We start from the raw sequence: 26,340 nt of genomic DNA, 5'->3' as shown, positions 1-26,340 counted from the left end.
TCAATTTTTTTGTTACATAACTCTAACTCCTAATATATATATATATATATATATATATATATATATATATATATATATATATATATATATATATATATATATATATATATATATATAATACATATTTAAAATACATATATATGTATATATATATATATAATATATATATAAATATATAATATATATGTATATAAAGATATAATATATATAATGTATATATATATATATATATATATATATATATATATATATATATATATATATATATATATATAAATATATTATATATAAATATATAATGTATATATATATATATATATATATATATATATATTATATATAAATATATAATGTATATATATATATATATATATATATATATATATATATATATATATATATATATATATATATATATATATAAATAAGTATATATATATCAAGCCTTCCCGCAAAGCACATGCGATCGCACAGCTTGTTCGTCCACATTAAAACTAATTTTTCGTCCACATTTGAAGTAATTTTTTTAGATAAAGTGATAACAGCAGTTCGCATCTTTTAACTTATAAAGCGTTTCAATAATTCACAGCAAAAAGCCAAACTTATCTACTAAGAAAAAAATAATAATCCTAAATAAAGGAAACAAAAATTTTAATGTAATATCAAGTTTAATTAAATAAACTAGAAAATTCAATAGTTAAAATAAGTGTATTAAAATAAAAATAAAATTTTATAAAATTTTTATACAGCTTTTGTATTCTTTTTTTCAGAGTCGTTAAAAAAAAAAAAAATTTCTTTCATAACGATTTAACAACAATTTAAAGTTTTGATATGCAATTTATTTGCAATTTTTATCAGTCATGTAATTAAGAAACTAATGTGCTAAGTACGCTAGAACTATAAGAAATTTTTTTAAATTTTTCTTCTTACGTTTGTTCGTTTGTTACGTTTATTCATTTATTTGTTTTCATATCTTTTTGGTTTTAAAAAAGTTTTTGCTATATTTGACTTTTTTCTCAATACTTATATAATAAGAAATATAATAATTATAGAAATATTGGAATTATATAAGAAAATATATTATTATTTATTTGTAAAAAATATTATTTGATTAATAAATTTTGTTAATGACGGAATAAGTTAAATAAATAACATAGAAAGGGATACATAGTTTCTTTAATAGATGTATTTACCGCATTTGATGCATATCTGAAATAGTTTTTTTTATATTGCCCAATTTCCAACATTAATTCGAATTACTAGAGATAATGAACATAACAATTGCTCTGTTTAAAAAAATTTATTCAAAAACTTAAAAAAAAGTTTTTAATAGGCTCCTAAAAATTTCGTTAAGAAAGTTCAGTATACAAGTTCAGTAACAATGCACTAGCCCACAAAGTATTGCACTATTGTTTCATTTTTTTTTTACATGAAAAACTTGTTTAAAAAGAATATTTTTTTTTTACAAATAAATAGCAATTAGTTTTCTTGCTTTCCTTTGCATTTATAAAAACAGTAAAGGTTAGCAAAAAGATTTGAAAAACAAATTTAAAAATTGTTTGTGTTTCTAGCACAATTTATAAAGTATTTACTTTATATACTGACTGAGAAAGTCACAAAAAAAATTTATATCAAAAAATATTTTTATTTTCATTATATTCTCATCTACTTTTTTCCTCGACTAGTATTAGTTTTGGTAGTGGAAAATAAAAAACGCCCTAAAAGTAAGAAAACAAATAGTAAAATATTTAGGTATATTATTTTTTTGACAATGATTTTCTTTTTTTTTTTGTTATTACTTTTTTTTTAGCTTATTTTATTTAGATTTTTTATTTCGTGTAGTCTTCAGTTCTTTTCTTTAAGTGTTGCTGTTTTATTCTCTAGTTTATTTTGCCGCTAATTCTTAAAACACTTACTTTATAAAAACTTGGTCAAGTTGTATAAAAAAGTTACTTTAAGCGTGGACGTACAAGGCTTGCGACTGCACGCGCTTCCCGGGAAGTCTTGATATCAGGGATGCGGAGTCCCAAAAAGGACTCCTGATTTGAAAGTCACAAAAAGATTACTTTATCCTAGTTTTTGGTATCCAGGAGCTCTAAAAATATAATAAGTTTATGGACTACTAATAGGAAAAAAATAAGGACTTTTTGGTTAGAGGAACAATCATTTTTTGAGTCCACAGTCCTTAGGTATAATGGCAGCAAGGACTCCGGGACTCCAGGACTCTGGGCTTAAAAACGATAAGTTTCAAGTCATTAAATTTCATGAATTTTTTTATTATAGCAGATAATAAGTCAACAAACATGTTTAGAGCTTCTGGACACTACAGACTTGAAAAAAGTAGAGATATAAAGCCGGAGTCCTTTTGGGACTCCGCATCCCTGCTTGATATATATATATACATACATACATATATGATACATACAGCCCTCGGATACAGGGTTGGCATTCAGCAATGCCGACCTAACTGCCGACCTAAAAGTTTTGCCATTAAATTTTTTTTTGCCATCCTGATGACAATCTCTAAAAAATTGAGGTCGGCATTTTTCCTAATTCCAAGGGTTGTATATATCAGTTCTTGGAATTCAATAAAATAAATTTATATTATTTAATCCTAATATAGATCAAATAAATTTAGGTTAATTATAAGGTTATCTATAAATTCCCAACCTTAAGCTATTTGTGGTCAACATCAGGTTGACACAAATTTTAGCATAACAATTTTTTTTCTCAAAGTTTTGAGCATAACAAGGGTGTATGTAATAACAATTAGCATAGCATACCATAACAAGATAACTATGTTATTATAGTTTCACCATAACAACACAGACAAAAAATTGTTTAAAAATTGCTAACCTCTGACACTTTTTATATCAGCAGTTAGGTAAGCGTTGTCAAATGCCAACTCTAAAAACTGATATATATTTATATATTCTACTTTATAAAAATGTGACAGGATGACATCCCGCTGCATCCTGCCTTACTTCAAGCACTGTAATCTATATATTGATACATACAAAGCATATTATGAAACTTAATACTTAGTGATGAGTCTTTTGACTCTAAAAGAGCTTTAATATGCCTTGACATACTATTTATGTCAATACTTTCTGGATCAGAAACATCTGGATCTCAATGCCATACTTCAATCAGTCTTTCTTTGAGTTTGTATTTATTGGTTATTATGTCAGCACTGATTTCGCGTTTGACAAGCTCCCACAGATTTTCAAGAGTTCGTATTTAAAGATTGCCAGGCCTATTAAGTAGCTTGATGCTCTCGTTAGCAAAAAGGTCTTTATGGATTTTACAGTATGACATGTAGCATAAAAACATTTTTTTCAGCATCAGGAAACCACTGTCATATTTGTGGAATTAGGTTAGTCTGTAGGACAGTCTTGTACTGATCTTGTTTCATCATCCTTGTTCAATGTTAAGTTGACCATTATCCCTGCTTAATATGCATGACAGGCCTTGTGATGAAGTGGGAGGGATTACTCCGAATACTTCAATAAAATTAAGTATCTAGCATAATATTTATAAATATCTAGCGTAATATTTTAAAATATCTTATAAATAAATATCTGGCGTTATAATTTATCAAACTAAAACTTCACTTATTGCTTCGATTTCATACAGGTTTGATCACATTCTATTAATTAATGACTATTATATTTAAAAATCAAAAACATCAAATAAAATTCAAAACGCTGGAATATCAAATATTCTTTGTCAAATATAATTTAATAAACTGAATATTTTAAGTGATATCTTCGAATTGTTTAAGCTTACATTAAAGTCTATTTATTAAAAAAGTTTAAGCTTAATGAAACTAAAAATTAAAAAAAAAAAGGTTTCAATAAACAATATGTAAAAAAAACAATATTGTTTATTGAAACCTTTGTAAGCGTGTTCACAAACAACAAAAGAAAAAATGTAATGTCACTAGTTTCTGCTTACTAATTCATTATGTAAAGTATAAATCTCTCCATCATAGATATCTCCATCATAGCTTATCATAGATTATTATAAGCAAAAGGAAATCATTTTTTTTTCTTCTAAAAAGAGAAGTGATTTTGTTTCAGGGAATTCTTTTCACAAAAGTATTTTTTGCTTCTTATTAATTCAATATTGTGTAAAGTTCTTTTGTTGTAATACGTTTACAAACATAAATTACCTTTGCAAATATCTTATTGGTAACTGATAAAATCTATCTAGAAATTGTTTATAATCTTTATTAAAAATACTACATTAAATACATAAAAATAAAATAAATAAATTGTATAAGATTGTTTTAAGAAATAAATTATAAGGAAATTTAATCTTTTTTAAATACCAAATTTAAATTCTATTAATAATTTTTGTTAAATAAGTTTAAATAATTTATATTGCGGTTTAAAATTAAATATAATTACAATGCGATATTTAAAATATTTTCAAAATATCAATAGTTTTTAAGCTTCTGTAACAAATAAGATCTTTATAATTACAACACATTAAAAACAACGGGTTTTGAAGTACTTGTAAATTGTTTTTTTTTTATTTGTCAATTCTTTGTTGTTAAGAGTGCATACTTTTTTGATAAAACAAGTGCTCAGTTCAAGTGAAAAACCTAATGACTTATATATTGGCATGTGCTTTATTTGAAAGTAGAAAAATGAATTTTATCTATAGTTTACAATATTACTTTTATTAATGCAAATTACTTCTAGTCTACACATAGCCTTGTAATGAAAATTGGCTAGAATATGCAGGAAATTCGCTAAATGCAAAAATTGTTATAAAAAGTACCAAAGGGCAACTCTAAAAGTTGACGGGCAACCAAAATTAACGAACTAGTTATTTTCAATTGCCCTTCTGGCGACCGACCGAGTGTACACTGCTGTATATATATATATATATATATATATATATATATATATATATATATATATATATATATTATTTCAACTTATTTTAACACATAATGTTCCTCATCAAGTTTTCCTCATCAAAAGTTAATTACACATTTTTCTTTGCTTTTTGAGCAGCTTGAATTCCATATTAACTTCACTTTAATTCTTACTTAGTTAATACTTACAAATAGTGAAAAGTTTATCTATTGGATGGATCTGTGTACAATTTGGTAGATAATGAACTTTAGTTATGATTTTGGCAACATTTTTATTGTACCAGTTGATAGTTGGTTTAGCGTAGTGACAGAAGGCTAAATCAGTTAAAAACTTTGCAAGAACATAAGGTTGTTTGAAAAAGCAAAAGACCATTTACCAAGAAATTCTTTTTGTAGTGATTGGCATTCATTATCATTAAAGTTACAAATTTTTTTCCTCAGCTACAAATTGCTAGAAATTCCATTTCTTCCTAAACTTTTCCAGCTTTGTTTATATTTGTTAACATCTCCATGCTTAACACCATTATAAGTTTTGTAACCAGGTATTTATCCAAATATAGTTTGACAAGTTTTGTCACCAGAGTTTTCATACTATTTTGCTATTTTTCATTGAACTTGAATTTTTATTTTTTAGATAAGAGTGAATACTGTAGAAACCTTTACTTTTTGCTAAAAATTGTAAGATGTTTGTTTCAATTTGCTTCTTCATAGAAAGACAGTCCAAGATTATGCAAGTCCCTTCATTATTCCAGATCCTGAGTTGAAACTGATTAATAAACATTCCTTGTAAACTCGCAGAATCTGAGAAGCAGTTAAATGTGTCTTTGACTAGTTTAGAAATAGTTCTAGATGATGATTCAGGACTTTTTTAAGTAAATATGCAAAAATTTGTTCATGTTTGTTTATTAATATTTTTTTACAATACTCTTGATAATAAAGTTAATAAAATTTTTTTGCAATAGTCATTACTTAGCTTTGTTTATTAAGGTGTATTAAAAAAAAAAAAAAACTAGCTTTTAAGCTTTTCCCATTCTCTAAGTTCCACATTCGCTAAAAATACCAAAAAATAAGTAAAAAACATTTTTCATCCATATAAAAGTGATATCTGTAAAATTGTATTTTTGAAAAAAATTCAACTTTAAGAAAAAAAATTAATGGATTTTAGGAACTCTCTTAAAAATATATTTCCAATTGAAAAAGTTTTAATATTTTTGAACTGCTTCTTTGTTAAGTCCTTTTTAAGATTTTTTCTATTGTCTCTCTCGACCAGCATGAGGTTCTGTTCCATTTCGTCTGACATGCAGCATCCAATAAAATTATTTATTAGGGCCATCATTAACACATTCAATTACCTCCCTCTCCCCCACATCTCCCTCTGTTTCGATAAACTTTTGCTTATTTGAAACACATGCTATTTTACAAACTTCAGGAAAGAAGTAAGAATATGTTAGAGTAAGTATTAATTTAAAGATTTATAGATATGTTAAACAGATGTCCAGTGTAAAGTATGTTTTTTAAAAGAAAGATAAAGTGGCCTAGGGCATACCTTTATTTGTTATTATTTCCTTTATCCCTTTTATTCCTTTTATTTATTATTTTATTCCTTTTGTTATTATTTTTATTATTTTTTTATTATTATTATTTTTTTTTTTTGTTATTTTATTCTTTTTATCTTTTATTCCTTATTATATTATAGAAGCTTTTATTCATTCTTGTCGGTTTCAGTTTAAGCCTCATTCTATTCTATGGCTTCTTGTGCAATTGCTATATCTAATTGTAGTTGTAATCTTTTTCACAAGAACAACTCTCTTGAGAATAAGCGTCTTTTTATTATTGCAAGAAATCAAAGTAAAAAAAAAGCTGTTTGATGCAAAGCTCAGACAGCTTTTTTTTTTCTCAGTTGAATGTTCTCAGATTACTAAATCTCAGTTAAATGTTCACAGAAAAATCTTGTATCTTATCTCAAAAGTTAGACTCCTAAGACTTTTGGAAAATCTTCAACAATGTCATTAACAAAGGTAAGTCTTCATTGGTCTGATCTTATTACCTCTTTATGGATTTGGCAGAACTTTTTGCAAAGAACTTTTCTTTCAACTCGACTCTTAAATCTAATGACCATAGTCTTTCTGCTATTCCGGTTAAACATGTTAACCTATTGTTAGGCGTTCAAATCACTCTAGCTTCTGTTGCTAAAATTATTTCTCAATTAAATTCTTTGGCTCGTAGTCCAGACAATATTTGTGTTATAGTCTTACAAAAGTACAGAACTCTCTTCAATTCTCTCTAAACTATTTGATAAGGGCTTGACTGAATCTTGTTTTTCTGCTTACTTAAAAATGGCATCCAAGGTTCCAATCTTTATAATCTCTAGAAAACACTCTGACCCCTATAACTATTGCCCAATTGTCTCAATCAATCAGTCTTCTCTCTATTATTTGCAAGTTTTAACTTAAAGATTCTATTGTGTATTAAATGGATACAGCAAGGCAACGGCTGTTGCTCTTGACATATCAAAAGCTTTTGATTAAATTAGGCATGCTAGAGTTCTCCAGAAGCTTGCTTCATATTGCGTATCTGTGAAAAATTTTTAGATTATTAAATTGATTCTTTCTAACCCCATTATTAAGTCATCCTCAAAGGCTAAAAATCTTTTTCATTTCATGTAACTTCTGAGGTACTGCAAGGTTCTATTCTTGGTCCAAGGGTACACTACGCAAAAAAATGATAAGGCACCCCCAAAATAAAAAAAATGCAAATATGCACAAGAACTTATAAAATAATTTTAAATTTATATCAGAATATTATATGCTTGGGCCAAACAGAAACATAATGACAATTTAAAAAAATCATTTTTAACTTACCTAAATTTTTATTTAAATAAGTTCATTTTTTTTGTGTAAAAAAGACATTCTTACAAAAAACGTTTTATTTATAAACCACAGTTGTGGGCATTATGTAAATTTATTTGATATAATCACCACATAGGATTATTTAACTGCAAACTGTTATGAACTGTCAAAAAATTAATTTAAGTTTTTTTTATTAAGTAAAAAATAACAAATTAATTAATATGAGTTGTGCTGCACTGTTGAGTTCAGATGAGAAAAAAGTGCTCTCTAAGTTAGCAAAAATGGGTCATTCCATTAGTCCTTATATGTATGGAATAAAAAAAAGTTCTGGATATTCATCAATATTAAGTGATCATGATAGGCAGAAGTTGTTGAAAAAAGCCTCCAATTGCTTTTGACCTTTCGTGCAAAAAAAATCAGCGAAAACCACCATTGATAACAAAACGATTGAATAACTTTTGCAAAGGACCATGTGATATGGAAAGAAGAGATATGTGAGAAATAATCGGATAGATGGAGTTGTTATTTTCACAGTTTGTGTAAAGAAACAGTAACACAGCAATAGCATTAAATGGGTGGTGGTGGTGTAATAATTTGATGTGAAATTGGGTATCACAGTAAATCAGAAGTTCATTTTATTGGCAAAAAAAGAAGGCTAAAGGTAATCTTTTATTTGAAACATTTCATTGTTTCAAATAAAAGAATAACTGAGTTGCAAATGTTAATTGCATCTAACTTGGGATGCAATTAACATCTTGTACATAAAAAGTTGTATGATTCTTTACCTTCTAGAGTGATTGAAGTGGTTCAAAAAAAATGGTAAAACTACCCACCATTGATTTTTTTTAAATTGAGGCGTCTTTTTTATAAAAGACATTTTATAAAAGTTTTTTCCTAAAGTGTATTATAATTTTGTTGCACTAAAAAAATGGTTTTTTTTTTTTATAAAAAGCAAGTTGCATTTAAAATTTTACAGATACTAGTTTTTTTATCTATTTAATTACAAGTCTCAGGGGACTTCAGAGAACGGAAAATATTTGGTTTGGTACCCCCTACTCTTTATGTTCATCACTAAATGTTTATTTTAAAGCTCTTAATCTTTTTTAAGTCTTTAGTTTTAAGTCTCTAAGTTGAATCAATATTTATTCATGACTATGCTTAAATTGCTTTGATGAAACAAACATTTATGAAACAAACATTGATAAAATCAACATTGATAAAACCAACACTAATGAAACAAATATTGATTAAACAAACATTGATGAAACAAACTTTGATGAAACAAGCAATAAAATAATTGAGTAAACAAGTTTTACTCTGAACTTTTTTTTTAAATAACTGCAAAAATAAAATAAACATTTTTTTAAAAACTTTATAGACTAGGTTTTTTTTTTATTTCTTTTATAATTGTTTTACATGTTTTCGCCATTTTTACTTTATTTTATTGTTTTATTTTTTGTTTTTGATGTAGATTTAATCATTCATTTACCAACTTTATTAGTTAACTATAAGCACAGTGAGTGTATCGATTTATTTAGGTCTAGATGCATCAGAGTGTACATAGATCGATCGAAGATTTTGACTTAGATGGTTTCATAGTTTAAAAAAATTGTATATATAGTATATTATAAATATAGCATTAAAATTTTTCATTTTTGAATAAATTTAATTTTAGATTCATGTATTTTTCAAGTAAATGCATAATCTCTAAAAAAATAAAGGAATAAAAAAAGCAAGTTTTTTTAATCCTAAAGACAATGTAAAAATAAAAAATATATATTTATATATAAATGAAAGACATCATCAGTAGTAGCAGCTGCTACTGAGAATACAACACCTTAATAAAATATTAAAATGCTAAATAATAAAAACAAATACAAGATACTGGATTTGAATTGAATAAGAGTATTTCAAAAAAAAAAGCTTAAAGCATATGGTTGTTAAGTTTGGAATGATGAAAAATTTTTAAAAATATGAAATAATTAAACTAATGCAAAAACTTCAGTATTTATTTCAATTTTTCATTATTTCGAATAAATAAGCGAACATTTACATTAATTGACGACATCAACTTCTGCACATTGTCTTTAGCAATTTTTTTTTCTTCTAATGTCCACTCTCTAATCAAAAGTTTAGCTGTACTTATTGGTTTGCCACTCTTACACAAACATCCTTTGCCCATTCCCCAAAATTTGTCGATGGGACAGAACGGTGGGCAATTTGGTGGATTCAACCACTTTGGTATTATTTTGATGTCTCTTGAATTGTAGCACTCTACGGTCTTCTTAGAATAATGACAAGATGCAAGATCATGCCAGAACCAATTTGGGACATCCTGACTTCGATAAAATGGCAAAAGTCTAGCTTGCAAACACTCCTTGATGTAAACATTGAAGTTGACAATGTAAGGAAAGCTCAAGATCTCAAATGTAGCTGCATATTGCTTGCCACAAGAGAAGTTTCTTACCATATTTATCCTATGATTTATACTTGAACTTGTTGCTGACATGTCCATAAACAATTAAAGTGTTAAATTTTGGACCTAAGAGCTGTTTGAAGTCACATTTGATGTAAATTTTGTCATCCATAATTAATTCGTCATAATGTTTTCAAGCTTGAGTTTTAGCAGTCAGTGATTACCTATCTAATCAGTTTGGATATTTGATGGCTCAATAAGACTATTTCAGGAAAGTTATGAAATTGTTCAATTTCATAACTTTCCTGACAAAAAACTCAATACCTTTAAACTTTATACTTTTTGGCTAAACTTTATACCTTTTCGCTCGTTCTCTGTTCGATAAGCCAGGATTTTGTGTAAATGATCGTTAAATACTAATTGCTGCTTTCTCATCCCTAAAGCTACTCCTTCTTCCAGATCCTTTTGCTTGTTTGATAGATAGAGAGCTCTTGTTTTGGCTTATGACCATATAAACAGTAGTTTTGTTAGATTCAGATGCTTTAGCGTTTGAAAGTAACAATGCAGAAGGATTTTGCAGATAGTTGTGCAGATTTTTATTCTTTTTTCTAACTGTTTTGATGGCATTTTAATTAAGAGAAATATTTTGACTTGTTTGTTGATTTTTTAAATTAATACTATCATTACTTAATGTAATTATGCAAAAAAGATTATTTTAAATCATGTTAGTGACATGTTTTAAAACGAAATTCATCGTTTCGAGTTTAATGGTCGCATGCTTTACTAACGGGTGATGCGGAAGTTATCGGACAAAATAAAAACGTCAATAACTTATTTATAAATAAAAAAACAAACTACTATTATATTTTTTTTAAATAAAGCATTTATCTTTTAATAAAAATAGATTATTTTTTATATGAAAAAACACCACCATCTACAATTCATCTCAATTTTGCTCTGACGCCTTTCATGTGCGACTGTAAAAAGTTTAAATCAATATCTTGTAGTTTTAGTTTAATGCGATCAATCAAAACTTGCTCTGTTGAAGCTTGCCAATCTCCCTCGTAAACCTTCTGTGCCAAATGTCCCCAAAAATTGTCAATTGGTCGTGCTTGAGGCACATTTGGGGGATCGGATTCTTTATCAACGTAATAGACATTTTGGTCCATCCAATTTAGAGAATCTTTAGAATAATGAGAACTTGCTAGATCTGGCCAAAATAAATAAAGTCTCCATGATACTTGTGAATAAATGGAAGAAGTCATTTTTCTAAACATTCATTAATATAGATTGATGAATTGATCGCTACAGCCTTGGAAGTGGGAAACAATGGCTCGGACATACCACGGTCAGATATGGCTATCCACATTAATAATTTTTTGAAATTTCTCTTTTTCTATAAAACGTACACTTTCTGGGCATGTCTTTTTATTGTTTGTGTAGTATCCAGAATTTCCAGGCATGTTGTCCCCTGCAAAACAAAAGTATTTTTCGTCATCGATGACTAGAAGCGATTTTATGTTATAGAGTTGGTTAACTAGTTTCCTGCTTCTTTTCTTTGCCTTTATTTGTTGTTCTATAGTGTATTTTGGAGTCTTTTCACGTTTTCTATATTTAATATTCATTTTTTTTTTAACTGACGACCAATTTTCGATTGATTTACACCGAATTTAATACCTATTTTTCTCTGACTGACCCCTTTTCGATTGTTGACAAGTCTCGTTAATTCGGCTATCTTTTCTCTATTCCAGGATGTCGGACGATCAGAGTGCTTTCTATCAAAAAACGAATGAACAGTTTCAAGTCTTTTTAGGTTATCATATATTGTACTTCGAGCAAATCCTTCCTTTTCAAAATGATTTACGATTTATTTATTTTTATATTAGGTTTATTTACAAAAAACATTTTTAGTCGCTTTCGAAAAGATTCTCATTCAGCTGCATTTAACCTCATTTTAAATAATTGTGTTTCAAATAATAAAGTTTATATTTTATAGAACGTTTATGTCTATGCATAAAACCACAAAAACTAATTATTATGCTCAAATAATGAAATTAGGATTTGTCCGATAACTTCTGCATCACCCGTTATGCCTGAATCTACCAAAAATAATAACTTACTAAGTTCTATTTAATTGTGTAAAATATAAAAAAATAGTGTGAAATATAAAAAAATTGTGTAAAATATAAAAAAATTGTGTCAAAAAATTGTGTCAAAAGCAGAACAAAAATGTCTGAATAATTTTTAAGAAATAATTTTAAATTTTTGTTATTCATTACTTTTTTTAATAATCTTTTAAACCCTTTTACAGACTTAAAATAAAATAGTAACAATAACAATTATAGAATTGTTCAATCAATATAAATTGAATTCTAACTAAAAATAAAACTGAATAGTAAACTTACCCATATCGGAATCAGCTTTCTAATTGTTCTAAAAAGAAAAACTTACTTTATTAAGCCAAGCATATAACCAATTAAAATGTTCTAAAAAAGACTACAAACAAAATTGAACCTAAAAGAAACTGCACTGCAATTAAACAAACAACTTAAAAACACAAACTCAAACAGACTAACTCAGTATACAAACTAATTCAGTAAACAGACTAATTCAGTATACAGACTAATTCAGTAAACAGGCTAACCTAATAAACAGGCTAACCCAGTAAACACATTAAGTCAGTTAACAGATCAACTTGGTAAAAAGACTAAATAATTCAGTAAATTAGAAAACAAACATCCAACAACAAATATTGTTCTTCAAAACTACTGGTATTAATAGCTTTAAAATTAAACTATTGATAAATTGTAAAAGTAAATGCACTTTATTATGCAGTGTTTGCTTTTAAAACCAGACTGAATGTAGCTGGAATAACGAACTAAAATTTAAAAAAAGGTAATGAGATTTGTCACGGGAATAGTTAACATATTTAGGAATAAACCAAGTAACTATATTTAGTAATAATTAGCGAAAAATAAAATGATTAGCGGAAAAGTAATTATATTGATTAATAGAAGATTTTTAAGTCTGAGAAGAGCATTAAATCATCTTTAAGAAAAAAACAAAGGTTTTAAATTTTGAATTTTAAATACTTCAACACAAAATTTAAAGTGTGCAACTTTAACACCATGCAAAATATAAACAGCATTTAACATAAATTTAATGATTTATTGTTTTAAGTTTTCAGAATAATTTCCTCCTAAATTCAAATATCGTTGCCTTCTTGTTTACTTCTGTTGAATGTTTTACTTCTTTCTTTTCCCTTGTTGGAGATTAATACAGCATGACCCTAATGCTAATCACCCTGACCCTAATGATAAATTATCTTATTTTTACTAAATATAAATTTTGTATAGTTTCATCATAGAAATTATCTTTTTATGATAGTCTTGAATGAAATAGGTATTACACTTTCATAGCATAACTATAATTGCAGTATAATTTTTTAAAATTGCAGCATACTCTGTAGAATGTTCTATCCAACCATATTCTGTTTTGGAAGGACATAGTGCTCCAGTTTTTGACTGCAAATTTTCTGTTAATGGCGATTTACTGGGCTCGTGGTAAGTCTTTTTATTAAGTCAATACTAAAAAATGTAAAGTATGTATTTAGATAAATATTTGCCAACTTTTTTTTGCTTACTTTTTTCCATACATTTATTTTCAAAGTTATAATTTAGCTTGGTTGTTTTTTCTTTTCTACTTTTAAACTAGTATTTCAAACTTCTTTTTTTTTAGTTCTGTTGACAAATCTGTTATTCTATGGGATCCAGTATGTAATATTTGTGAATTTAATTCTTATTTATATTTAAAATTAAAAAATTAGATATATAATTTTTTAGTTTATAAATATTTTGTGATTCAATTATCTTAAATTTTAAAAATGTGTTTTTTAATTCAAAAATGCTACATTTTGAGTGCCTAGTTATCTTATAATAAAAATATTGTAAAATATAAAATTTACTGATTGCACATTAAGTAGTCATTACATATATAATATATATATATATATATATATATATATATATATATATATATATATCAGGCCTTGTTAAGAAGCGTTACGCAGCTCGCATTTTGCTTGCGAAAAGGCGATTTGCCTACGCGTTCAGCAGTTTTGTGCTACGCAAAAACTTATATCTTTTAGAATATCTAAATTATCTTTTGATTGTCGTTAAGGTGACGTAACGTAACGTTTATTCAGAAGAAATAAAGTCATTAGTAAATTGCGTTTAACCGCAATTGTAAAGTTTTTTTGTTAAATTAAAGTAAAGATTTTTTGTTAAAGAAACAGTTTGTTTCATAATTATTTTTGTTGTTGTTAAAAATTAGTTAAAAAAAATAAAGTGCTTTAAGTTTTATCTTAAGGAATTAAATATATAAATTCCTTTTAAATATAAAAATTATTTTTAGTCATAATAGTTTAAAAAATGCACGATTTATTTTGATGTAAATATTTTATTAATAAGATATTTTGTTTATTGTTAATTCAATAACATAAAGTTTTAAAGACGTTCGTTTAATTTATGAAAATAAATTATGATCACGAATATGTTATTGGTAACTGATAAATAACAAAAAAAAAACTCTTTATTGTTTAAAAACGTTATTAAAAAGAGTTCACAAATTAAATAAGGCAAAATTTATTAACAGTTAATAAAATAACCAAAAACCAACTGTAAAATCATAAGAAAATAAACCAACATTAATTTACGTTTCATGAAAAAAAAATTTTTTTCAAAATAAAATTTAGTTCATATTTGAAAAAAATAATAAAAATGATTTTTTAAATAAGAACTTAGATTTTATTTGTAACTTTTGTTATAGTGAGAAAAAAACAAACTGTTTGTATGATTAACACGTTAATAAAATAACTTTAATTACAATGCGGTACTTGAAAAGACGCTAGTGATGTAATATATCTTCTAACGATGCAAAATATATTTGCTGAGTTGAGTTACTTAGAAAATCGTTACGCTTTTTCGCTACGCAGCGAAATCTCGTAACAAGGCCTGATATATATATATATATATATATATATATATATATATATATATATATATATATATATATATATAAATATATAAATATATAAATATATATATATATATATATATATATATATATATATATATATATATATATATATATATATATTTTAGGGTGGCCTTTTATAAAATAAAAATTTTGAAATCATCTCCTGGCACCTTTTCAGTCTGTGCCAATTATGGAAAAAATAATCTATGCAAAAAATCATTCCAATTGGATGGTATTTAGGGGTGGCCCTCAAGCCTTGAAGTTTTTACCTGTGGGACACTTCGGTTTTGATTTTCACTTATTTTCAGTTTTTGACGACTTAACATCTGTATAACTTATTTTCAGATTAAAAAAAAATGAAAATAAAAATAAAAACTACTATAAACTAGTCATAATATAAAATGCATAGTCCAAAACACTGATATGATTGTTTCAGAGTGAGATTTTACTTAATACTGTTTGCTACAAGATTTCTTTTGGTGCAATCTGGAATTAACCGTAATGTTCACTGACAATTTGAAGAAGAAACTTAAGTTGATCCTCGTCTTTGATTAATTTTTTCTTAAAATCCTGGATCAGGGCCACACCTTGTTCAACCCTATCGTTGTCAACAGCTAGACTTTTTATTTCATGTAATCCTCAGTGGTAGGTTTCATCTTCTTCCCACTGAGAAGGATCTTTAGAAAGCAAAGACTCAGGAAGTTTCAGATTCTGGAACAGTTTCTTAGAATTGGTTGTGCAAAACTGTTCCAGACATCGCTCGCCAAGCAATGCATCAGATTTTATGGTTGGTCTTTTTGATGGATGATCTGGAGCTACTTCTTCTATGGCAGCAAGCATCATTCTCTTGGAATCATGTTGTATTCTAGTGTCAAACTGGGCTAATCCAACTAATTCCTCTGATAAGTACCATAGGTACTTATCAGAGGAGTTAAAAAATGTAACTAGATCTCAGATACCACATTCTTCTGATGCCATTATGTTAAAAAGGCAGCGGAACAGCTACATTTTGATTGCCTAAATAACTTTTGATATCCATCGCATCTGGTACACGGCCCCAGGCATTAGAAATCGCACTCCTTGAGAACATCCGTACATTTCCATTCGTCTCTAAACCTTTTTAAAATAAATATCTGATCTAGTAGTAGTGCCAATTATAGTCTTTTCAAACGCAGCCCCAACTAATAGTTCCATTAGGTGGTGATATCAAGTTTGATGTCACCACCACTTTAATTCCTTCTCCTTTCTATCCTGAGCACATTTTTTTCTATATGTTTCTACTTTATCAGAATATGTAATATCAAAAAGATCCTAAAGACATCCTCTTTCATCTTATGTCTTTCTGTCTTTCAATTTTTATGTTCAGAAGACCTTTCCATTGAACAAACATTTCCTCCAATTTGTCTATACAATGTTTGGCTGCTGGAACAGATATTCCAGCCTTGCTTAATGGTGTAAAACATTCAAATTTGTTGACTCTGTAAAAATTTACAGTTTTATTTTAAACTTTTTTAATTGCCGAACAAAAATTGATTCCAAGCCAGAAAATAAGAAAATTTACAGTTTACCTGCATTTATTGCTATAAGATGTTATATGAAATTTAAGGTTAAAGGGATAATTTTTTTAAATATTTTAATTCTACTCAATTTAATGGCGTAGAAGGTTTTATGGTTTAAAAAAAGACTTGATACAAGTCTTGATAATAAAAATGGTTCATGCTTAGATGGCGATATCATGGAATAAACTAGATATGCAAGACCATGAATAAAACAAAAAATAAAATAAAATAATATAAGTAATACACACACAGAAAGTTTCTATTAGTCAACATTCATATTTATATCATATCTTATATGCTGCAAAATCTTTTATCACCAATAATACAATTGTTGTTTTTATTTATCTTGATGTAACAAGGAGTATTTAATTTTAGTTTTGAAGATATATTTTTTAATATTGAAAAAAGGGATTGTTTTTCATTTATTGTGAAGTTGATTCCAGTCCATTAATGCAGAGTATTTAAAAGAATGTTTACCATAGGATTTTGAATTATATATTTACACACTCAGTGCACTTATACAAGAATTTTATGTAAGTTGACAGCTAATTGCACTGCGTAGAGTAAACCATTTATAAAATATAGGAAGAAGCTCTTTGTTAAGGCAGCTGTCAATAAATAAACAATTTTCAATTTTGATTCTATCATGCACTTTTAAAATTTGTAATTGGTTAAAAGATGTAAATGTATGGGAATTTTTTGGTAGAAATTCAATATACCTGACTGCTTTTTTCCAGATGATAAATAGGTGATTCACAAAACTTATGTTTTGATGCCATGATAGAAGGCAATATGTGAGGTTAGAGTGAAATAAAGCATAGTAAATAGATTTTAAAGTTTTTTGTTGTATGAAATTTCTTAGCTTTGACTAAATGATAAGGGGTCTATTCAACTTATTAGAGATATTGATATCATGGTAAGTCCAGGCTAAGTTTTCGTCTAGCAATTTGCCCTAATAGTTTACAAATTTTAAGCACCAAAGTTTTTTTCCCATTTAACTTAATTTTGAGCTGCTGGTCTAATCTTTCTTTTTTTTTCATCTTTTTGTTTTTCTGTTTGAAATTCATTAAAATAAAAAATTATATTACTGTAAAAATAATAATTCTGTTTTACACAAAAAAATTTGATTATTCTTGAGCAAAATCAAAGATAGATATGATGGGTCATGTGTTAAGTATTCTACTCAAAGAAAATAAGAATACAAGAACAGAATATTAAATTGTGCTGTGTGCGAAAGTTCAGACTTTATCTGAAGAAGGATACTTGTGTAATAAAATAACAAAAAGACTGAAAATGCCTAAGTCAAGTGTAATATACACATAAACACGATTAAAAACAACAGGGACGAACTCAACTAAAAAATGCGAAGACGGTGATGCACAACAAAGATGAAAGATAAACATATATGCGCAAACATAGTAGAAAACTTCCAGCCACTATGATTAAAGAAGAATTGAATAAAAAAAGAAAAAATCCTATATCAGTTGATACAGTCAAGAGGCAACTACGTGGAGTTGGACTAAATGGTTGTAAAGCATGTCAAAAACCTTTTTTACAGCGTGTTAATAAACAAAAATGGTTTAAATGGGCAAGTGATCATAAATCGTGGACATTAGATTAATGGAAAAAAGTCTTTTGGACTGATGAATCAAAGTTTGAATTATTTGGAACCAGAAGATATCTATATGTTCGACGAATGGTAGGTGAACATGTTAATAATATTTGAGTTGTTCAGTAAAACACGGTGGTGGTAATGTCATAATTTGGGATGGTGGTAATGTCATGATTTGGGGTGGTGGTAATGTCATGATTTGGGGTGGTTTTTGAGGAGGAAAAGTTGGTGATTTAGTTTAATCCAAAACAACAATGGATAAAAAGTGTATCATAGTATTTTGATTCATCATGCGGGTCCATCTGGTATTTATAATATTGGTAAAGGGTTTGTCTTTCAACAAGACAATGACCCTAAACACACTTCTAAATTATGTGCAAATTATTTGAAGACAAAAGAAAAGCATAAAGTACCTAAAATCATGACTTGGTCATCACAATCACCTGATTTAAACCATATAGAGAAACTATGGGATGAGCCGGACAGAAGGGTACACATAATGTTTTTAACTAATATAAATAGTCTATGGGAATGTGTTCAAGATATCTGGAAAAGTTTAAGTTTTGAAAAATTAGATAAGTTACTCTCTCGATGATGAGAGTAAAATATTGTAAAGTTATTAAATTAAAATATTGTTGAGAAATATATTTGTAATAAATTGATGAAATGAATGAGCATAGTTTGTTTTTTATAGACAGTTCACACACTGACCAAAGACTTTTGCACGTTAGTGTGTATATATATCAGGCCTTGTTACGAGATTTCGCTGCCTAGCGAAAACGCGTAATGCATTTCTAAGTAACTCAACTCATCAAATATATTTTGCATCGTTAGAAGTTATACTGCGTCACTCGCGTCTTTTCAAGTACCGCATTGTAATTAAAGTTATTTTATTAACGCGTTAAAAATCATACAAACAGTTTGTTTTTTCTCACTATTACAAAAGTTACAAATAAAATCCAAGTTCTTATTTAAAAAATCATTTTTATTATTTTTTTCAAATATGAACTAAATTTTATTTTGAAAAAAATATTTTTTCATGAAACGTAAAATAATGTTTGTTTATTTTCTTATGATTTTACAGTTGGTTTTTGGTTATTTTATTAACTGTTAATAAATTTTTTCTTATTTAATTTGTGAACTCATTTTAATAATGCTTATTTTAATAATTTTTTAATAATAACATTTTTAATAATAATAATAATAATAATAGCAATTTTAATAATTTTAATAATAACATTTTTAATAATAATAATAATAATAATAGCAATTTTAATAATTTTAATAATAACATTTTTAATAATAAAAATAAAACATTTTAATAATTCTTATTTAATTTGTGAACTCATTTTAATAATGTTTTTAAACAAGAAAGAGTATTTTGTTGTTGTTTATCAGTTACCGATAAAATATTCGTGATCATAATTTATTTTCATAAATTAAACGAACGTCATTAAAACTTTACGTTATTGAATTAACAATAAACAAAATATCTTATTAATAAAATATTTACATCAAAATAAATCGTGCATTTTTTAAACTATTATGACTAAAAATAAATTTTATATTTAAAAGAAATTTATATTTTTAATTCCTTAAGGTAAAACTTAAAACACTTAATTTTTTTTAAACTAATTTTTAACAACAACAAAAAAATTATTTAACAAGCTGTTTCTTTAACAAAAAATCTATTAGTTTACAATTGCGGTTAAATGCTTTTACTTACGACTTTATTTCTTTTGAATAAATGTCACGTTAACGACAATCAAAAGGTAATTTAAATATTCTAAAAGATATAAGCTTTTGCGTAGCGCAAAACTGCTGAACGCGTAGGCAAATCGCCTTTTCGCAAGCAAAATGCAAGCTGCGTAACACTTCTTAACAAGGCCTGATATATATAGGGTCGGACTGGCATTTAGGGGCCCGGTAGGGGTCGAGATATAAATGCAGTTATTACATAGTTTATACCATCCCAAAAAACTTTATGTATCTAAAGTTGATCAGATTGTAGTTAAATAGTTGGTCTATCTGATTGTTGGTCTATCTGATTAAAATCTATCTATCTGATTGTGGTTAAATTAGTCTAATTCTGACATTCTAATTCTAATAATCTGATTCTACTTTTTAAATATATTTTACGCAAAATATATTTAAAACGTAGTATTAGGAGATCACTTGTTCTTTTGTGCAATTTTCTTTTAACTCAAAGGGCTTTTTTGAGTTTCATTAAAAACTCTGCAAGGTAAAACTTTTGATCTTATTTGTTTTGTTTAAATTTAGCGTTGCATAATTTATGTATGATCCAGAAAATACAAAAAAAATGTTTTTAAAGCTCTATTGATGTTATATAACATATATAAAGATATATAATATCATATTATAACATATATAAAGATATTGTATACAATAACAAACAAAAGGGAGAGAATTTTTATAAAAGCTTAAAATTGTATTATGTTAAATTTATATAGATGATATGATATAATGTATGTGATGATATAATATGATATAAATGTTTAAAATTATATATATATATATATATATATATATATATATATATATATATATATATATATATTATTTGCAGATAATTTTAGTATATTTATAAATATACAATTAATATTAGGTGTTTTACTATTATATGTATATATCACGAAAAAAAACGCATTAATAGCTTAAGTTTTATTGTGTTAATAAGCAATAAGCAATATTTTTGGTTACTTATGACTTAAAAACTGGAAAAAATTATAAATTTATATATATACAAATTATTGTTAAAGATTTATATAAAATTGTAATATGGGATCAATTTTTGGTATAGACTATGATAACCTATTTGCCGGAGAAAAACAACTTGGCTTAAAAATCTTGTCCTATGGTTACTGAGAGTTAATCAGGGAGTCGATACACTTCTAGAGAGAGACAAAGTTAACTAGTCAATACACTTCTAGAGAGAGAGAGTTATCAATATTTTATCAATGTTTTATCAAGTTATCAATGAATTAAAAAAAGAATAGATGAACTGGAAACAAATAATGGTGAAAACAAAATAGAGGGTACCAACATTAACATTCCTAATGTACGGAATTTATACAGCCAAATGATATCTGGTGATAAGAATAGCATAGCTAAAGAATTTCAAGCAGCTATTGTTGTGAAAGTAACTAAAGACAATGAAGAAAAAATAAACCGCGAGACCAACATTATAATAAGTGAAATTGATCACATCAATTTAAATGTAACAAATGAAGTGTAATTTTTTTAACTTGTTTTTTTAGTTAAAAAGATTACACGATTAATAAAAAACAAAAGGCAATCAAACACATACCAATCGAATTCCACTCAGCAAAAACTGTTATTACTGCTTTAGCTAAAGCAAAAATTGGCAAAAAATTTTGTAAATATAGATTTAACAGAAAACAAAAGAATACATGACAAAAATCTTTAAAAAAAAAGAATCAATTTTAATGGTTCTTTTTTTTTTAAGATCTCAAATACACACTTGATAACAATATCAAGCTTAGATATGACTTTGACACAAATCATGAAAATAAAAAATACTGCTATGGCATTAGGGATCAACAATTGAAAAAAATATATACTAAAGAATGACTTTTTTTAGTGCCAGCATATTCTTATTAAAATCAGCTTAACAATAGCAACACAAACCCAACTAATTATACCAATAAACTAATTGATAATGAGCTTTTATTTAACTGAAACTTTTGATACAAACGAAGTGACTTCAGTTAATAATGTCTTTAATAACAATAGCAACATTCCCACAATTTACAACTTAGACTACTTTTTCCTCTCTTTTGATTTTGCATTTAAATAAACTCAATGAAGTCGAAATCACAGATATCAAACCAATATTATATTTAAATTTGATAGATATAACGCCTAATGAAACCAAACTTAATGGTACATATCTAACTAAAGAGTTTCTTTCAAATAATTACAGGTCTCTGCGTAGAGACAGAAAAGACAGCATTAATGGAGGTGGCATTTTCATCTACATAAAAAATAGTTTGAAAGTTTTATTTTCGAATAGCAGTTTTGAATACAAGATTATTCATTTCCTAGTGATGCACAACAAATTGAAAAACAATTTTATCTGCTGGTATAAGCCACCAATTATTAATATTCAACGCTTTAACAACTATTTAAAAAATTTATTATTAAATCTCAACTAAAATGAACCAATATGTAATGCAACTGCACAACAATTATTATTTTAATTAGGTAAAAACAAATGATTTATCAATTTTTGAAATGTTTAAAAAAACGAGATGAGGTTTTAATAAATAAAGAAACAAAAAATTAACAAGTTATTAAAAAAAAAAAGAACTGAAAAGTTTTAATAACTCAAAAGACTCTTATAATTTCTACTCTAGGTTTATCAAAATTAAATCAAACTTTGAAGCTACTCCCTTTCCTGACCTGATTATATACTTTACAACAACAGGAAGGTCTTCAAAGTTTGTTTACAATTCGTGAAAATATTCATTCAAACTTTGATTACTGCCTAAGTAGTTAAATTTTCTACACGAATAAATACAAAACCTTAGTAATGCATACTATATGATTTTATTTTTACTAATCAAAATTAATATTCAAAACAAAGATATATTTCAAGTCAATCAACAGCTTTAAGCATACAACCTACCAAGTTTTCATCGATTTTTATGCAGAGCACTAATAAAATAATTTTTTACAAAAAACCAATCAACTTATTCAAACAATTTGATTTTATTGACCTTGATAACATCAATTACAATACTAGAAATAAAAAATTTTTAAACAAAAGTGTCCAACAAACATGACCAACAGTCATTAATGTCTTTTTTCAGCAATATAATTAATAAGCATTGCAATAACAATATCAAATTAGCACCAAAAGAATTTAGTGATCTATCAACTCAATTATAGCATATACAATTATCAATATTAGGTTTGATATCAATATGAACAGAATAAATAACTATATTGAAATGATTTTTTTATAAAATTAAGCAACATTTTTTATATAAAGTAACATCTTATGATTGCTTAATAAGGAAACAAATGTTCTTTTATTTATAAAAGAGTTAAATATAATTTTTTATTTATATACTCGTGTCTTATTTCCATTGCTGGGTTAAAGAGGGTTAGGATTAAAGGGGGTTATAGTCTCAGGCCCTGCAATGTTATTGGCCCCGAAATAGACAAGAAGATTTTTTTTAGTCATTTTTACACTGTGGCACATAAAAAGGCCTCTAAAATAAAAATAGCCCCTGGCCCTGAAAAGTCTAACAAGATTCAAATAAAACTAATGCTTGCTTTAGTTTTATTTAAGCTAAATTATTTTGTAAATAAAAAAGTTACTTTTTTTAATAACAATTTTATGTTTTGCGTGAAAATTTTAACATATTTGAAACAATTCTTCTTACTAAGATGAACAAATCAAATATTTAAATCATTGAGTTCACTGTAGAAATTAAAATAACTAGATAGAAATCAACTAAAAAGGTTAAAAATACTTTATGAAGAAGAAGTGGAACTGCTTCACAATATCGCTGATGATGTTAAGTGAGTGGGTTTTTTAATTTTAATTAGTATTTATAGCAGAAAAAAGTAACTTTAAGTTAAAGTATAACGAGTTTGTAAGAATGGCAACTAAAGCGAAAATATTTAGAGCTAGTAAACCAATATCTAAGAACTTAAAAATTATATATATATATATATATATATATAAATATATATATATATATATATATATATATATATAGCACAAGTTACTTTGAATGCATGTTTGTGTTTAGTAGCCAGAAACTTCTTTTATGTTTATTTTAAATTAGTTTTATTAATTTTGATAATTGTTAACAATTTCATTGAAAACACAATTATTGTTAAAAGTCTTTTTGTTTACAAAAAAATCATAAAAATTGCTTTAAAAGATTACATTAGAATATAAAACAGATACACAAAATTACATTATACTAATAAAAATTAATAATACATAATAAACTTTCAAAATTTTGACAATTTAAAAAATATATACTTAAAACATTTATTTTTGTAAACAAATAATATTAGTTTATAAGATTTACGGCTTTGCAGATGTGGCTCAGAGAATGAGCCATAGTATCAAAGTAATAGTTCGTTAGATAGTATATTCGTAAACAATTTATGCTAGAAATATCAACAAATTTTGAGTAATACAATTTTTAAATTAATTCAACGTATTTTTTAAACCAATAGAATAATATTAGTCAGCGTATTTTTTAAACCAATAGAATTAGTTTGTTCGTAGATTTGGTGGTTTTTAGTGTTCGCAAATATTTTTTTTATTCTTCCGCACCAAGATGTTTTGAGAACATTCAAGTTTATGTATGTTTCCATGTATGTTCGTAAAACAAAAATTTTGTTTTACGGACATACATAAACTTAAATGTTCTCAAAACAACTTCAAAACCTGGCCAGTTTTTCGCAATGAAATATTATTTCCGTGGTCAGTAATCAAGAGCGATCACTCCCGCTTCCCGACCAAGCCTGATGCAGCCTGCAAAATTCTGGTTGGCATTTGGCAATGCCGACGCAAAACATCTATCTTTGCTTTATGACGGCATACAACTGCTGATCTGAGTCTCGGCATGTGTCAACATGCAAAGTTAAATATATGTAAAAATATTTGTTCATTATAAGTTCATAATTTATTTATTGTAATTACTTGTTTTTTCAAGTTTGACAAGTTTTATTTTTAAAAAAACTAGTTTTTTTATTTTTTCTTTAATCTATTCAAGTGTAGCAAGGTTATGAATTCATTAAAAAGTTACTAAAAATCAAATGTTTTTTGTTCTCACGCTTTTTTACTCAAAATTTTTGCGCAGTTAGTATTTTATTTTTAAATCTAATATTATCTATATTAATTTATTTTATTAGTTAAAACCATTCGTTTACATGTTTAAATTTTTTTTTAATGTTATTTAAAATTAGAAAGTCTATAAAGTTTAGTCTTGGTATAGTTATGTTAAACACATGGGGAGCAGAAACATGTTAATTAAAAAACATTAGCTTTTTTTAAATTTAGCAGAAACTACTATATATATGTGTGTATAAATGTGAATGTATGCATGTTTGTATATATATATATATATATATATATATATATATATATATATATATATATATATATATATATATATATATATATATATATATATATATATATATATATGTACATATATATATATATATATATTTATATATATATATTTATATATATATATATTATATATATATATATATATATATATTTATTTTTTATAATATATATAATATATTATATATATAAAAATATATATATAATATATTATATATATATATATATATATATATATATATATATATATATATATATATATATATAATATATTCTATAAAATAGAGTGCTCAATGTTCTTAAAAGAACATTGAGCAATTATGAATAAGTAGAAAATCACTTAAGAAAGTTTTTTCCATTTAACACTGTGTTTCATCAATAAAGACTCATCAGAAATAAATGATCAAATTAAAAAACTTCAATTTATATCAAAAATTAGAAAAGGGGGGATTTGATGTAACTAATATTTGAGTTCACTAATTTTTATAATTTTTTAGGAGAAACTTATTTTCATGCCTGCATTTAGAAATCAATTCCGATTTTTTGTTTAATAAACATTCTTGTTTTGCATGTGTAGTAATTTCAAATTTTTCTTGTAGGCATAGTATGCATTTTTTAGAAATATTGCTATATACAGGTGCTGTTTCAAGGATGGATCAATTCAGTATAAAATCTTCAATATTTTTATCTTATAATTCCCATATATATTTTGACAGCATGGTGTTTTTTGAATACTTTTTGTTTTTAAAGGGTTACTTATGATTGGCAAAACGTTTTTTCCATTCACCCTCTGTTATGCTAATATATTGTTTATCAGGTACATTCTTAGAGAAAA

At 26.0% G+C, this 26,340-nt stretch overlaps 1 protein-coding gene across 4 annotated transcripts in view; it reads left to right on the top strand.

Annotated features, from left to right (window-relative positions):
* LOC100202909 (WD repeat, SAM and U-box domain-containing protein 1) overlaps positions 1–26,340 on the top strand; it is a 72,217-nt gene that overhangs the window by 7,373 nt on the left and 38,504 nt on the right. For all 4 annotated transcript variants that reach the window (XM_065810308.1, XM_065810310.1, XM_065810309.1 and 1 more), the window contains exons 3-4: positions 13,611–13,716; positions 13,892–13,925. In XM_065810308.1, coding sequence (XP_065666380.1) covers positions 13,611–13,716; positions 13,892–13,925 — 140 coding nt within the window. The remainder of the gene's footprint in view (positions 1–13,610; positions 13,717–13,891; positions 13,926–26,340) is intronic.

This window comes from Hydra vulgaris, chromosome 11 (genome assembly GCF_038396675.1).
Source record: "Hydra vulgaris chromosome 11, alternate assembly HydraT2T_AEP".
NCBI classification, from domain to species: domain Eukaryota; kingdom Metazoa; phylum Cnidaria; class Hydrozoa; order Anthoathecata; family Hydridae; genus Hydra; species Hydra vulgaris.
This window is presented reverse-complemented; position numbering and strand designations above follow the sequence as displayed.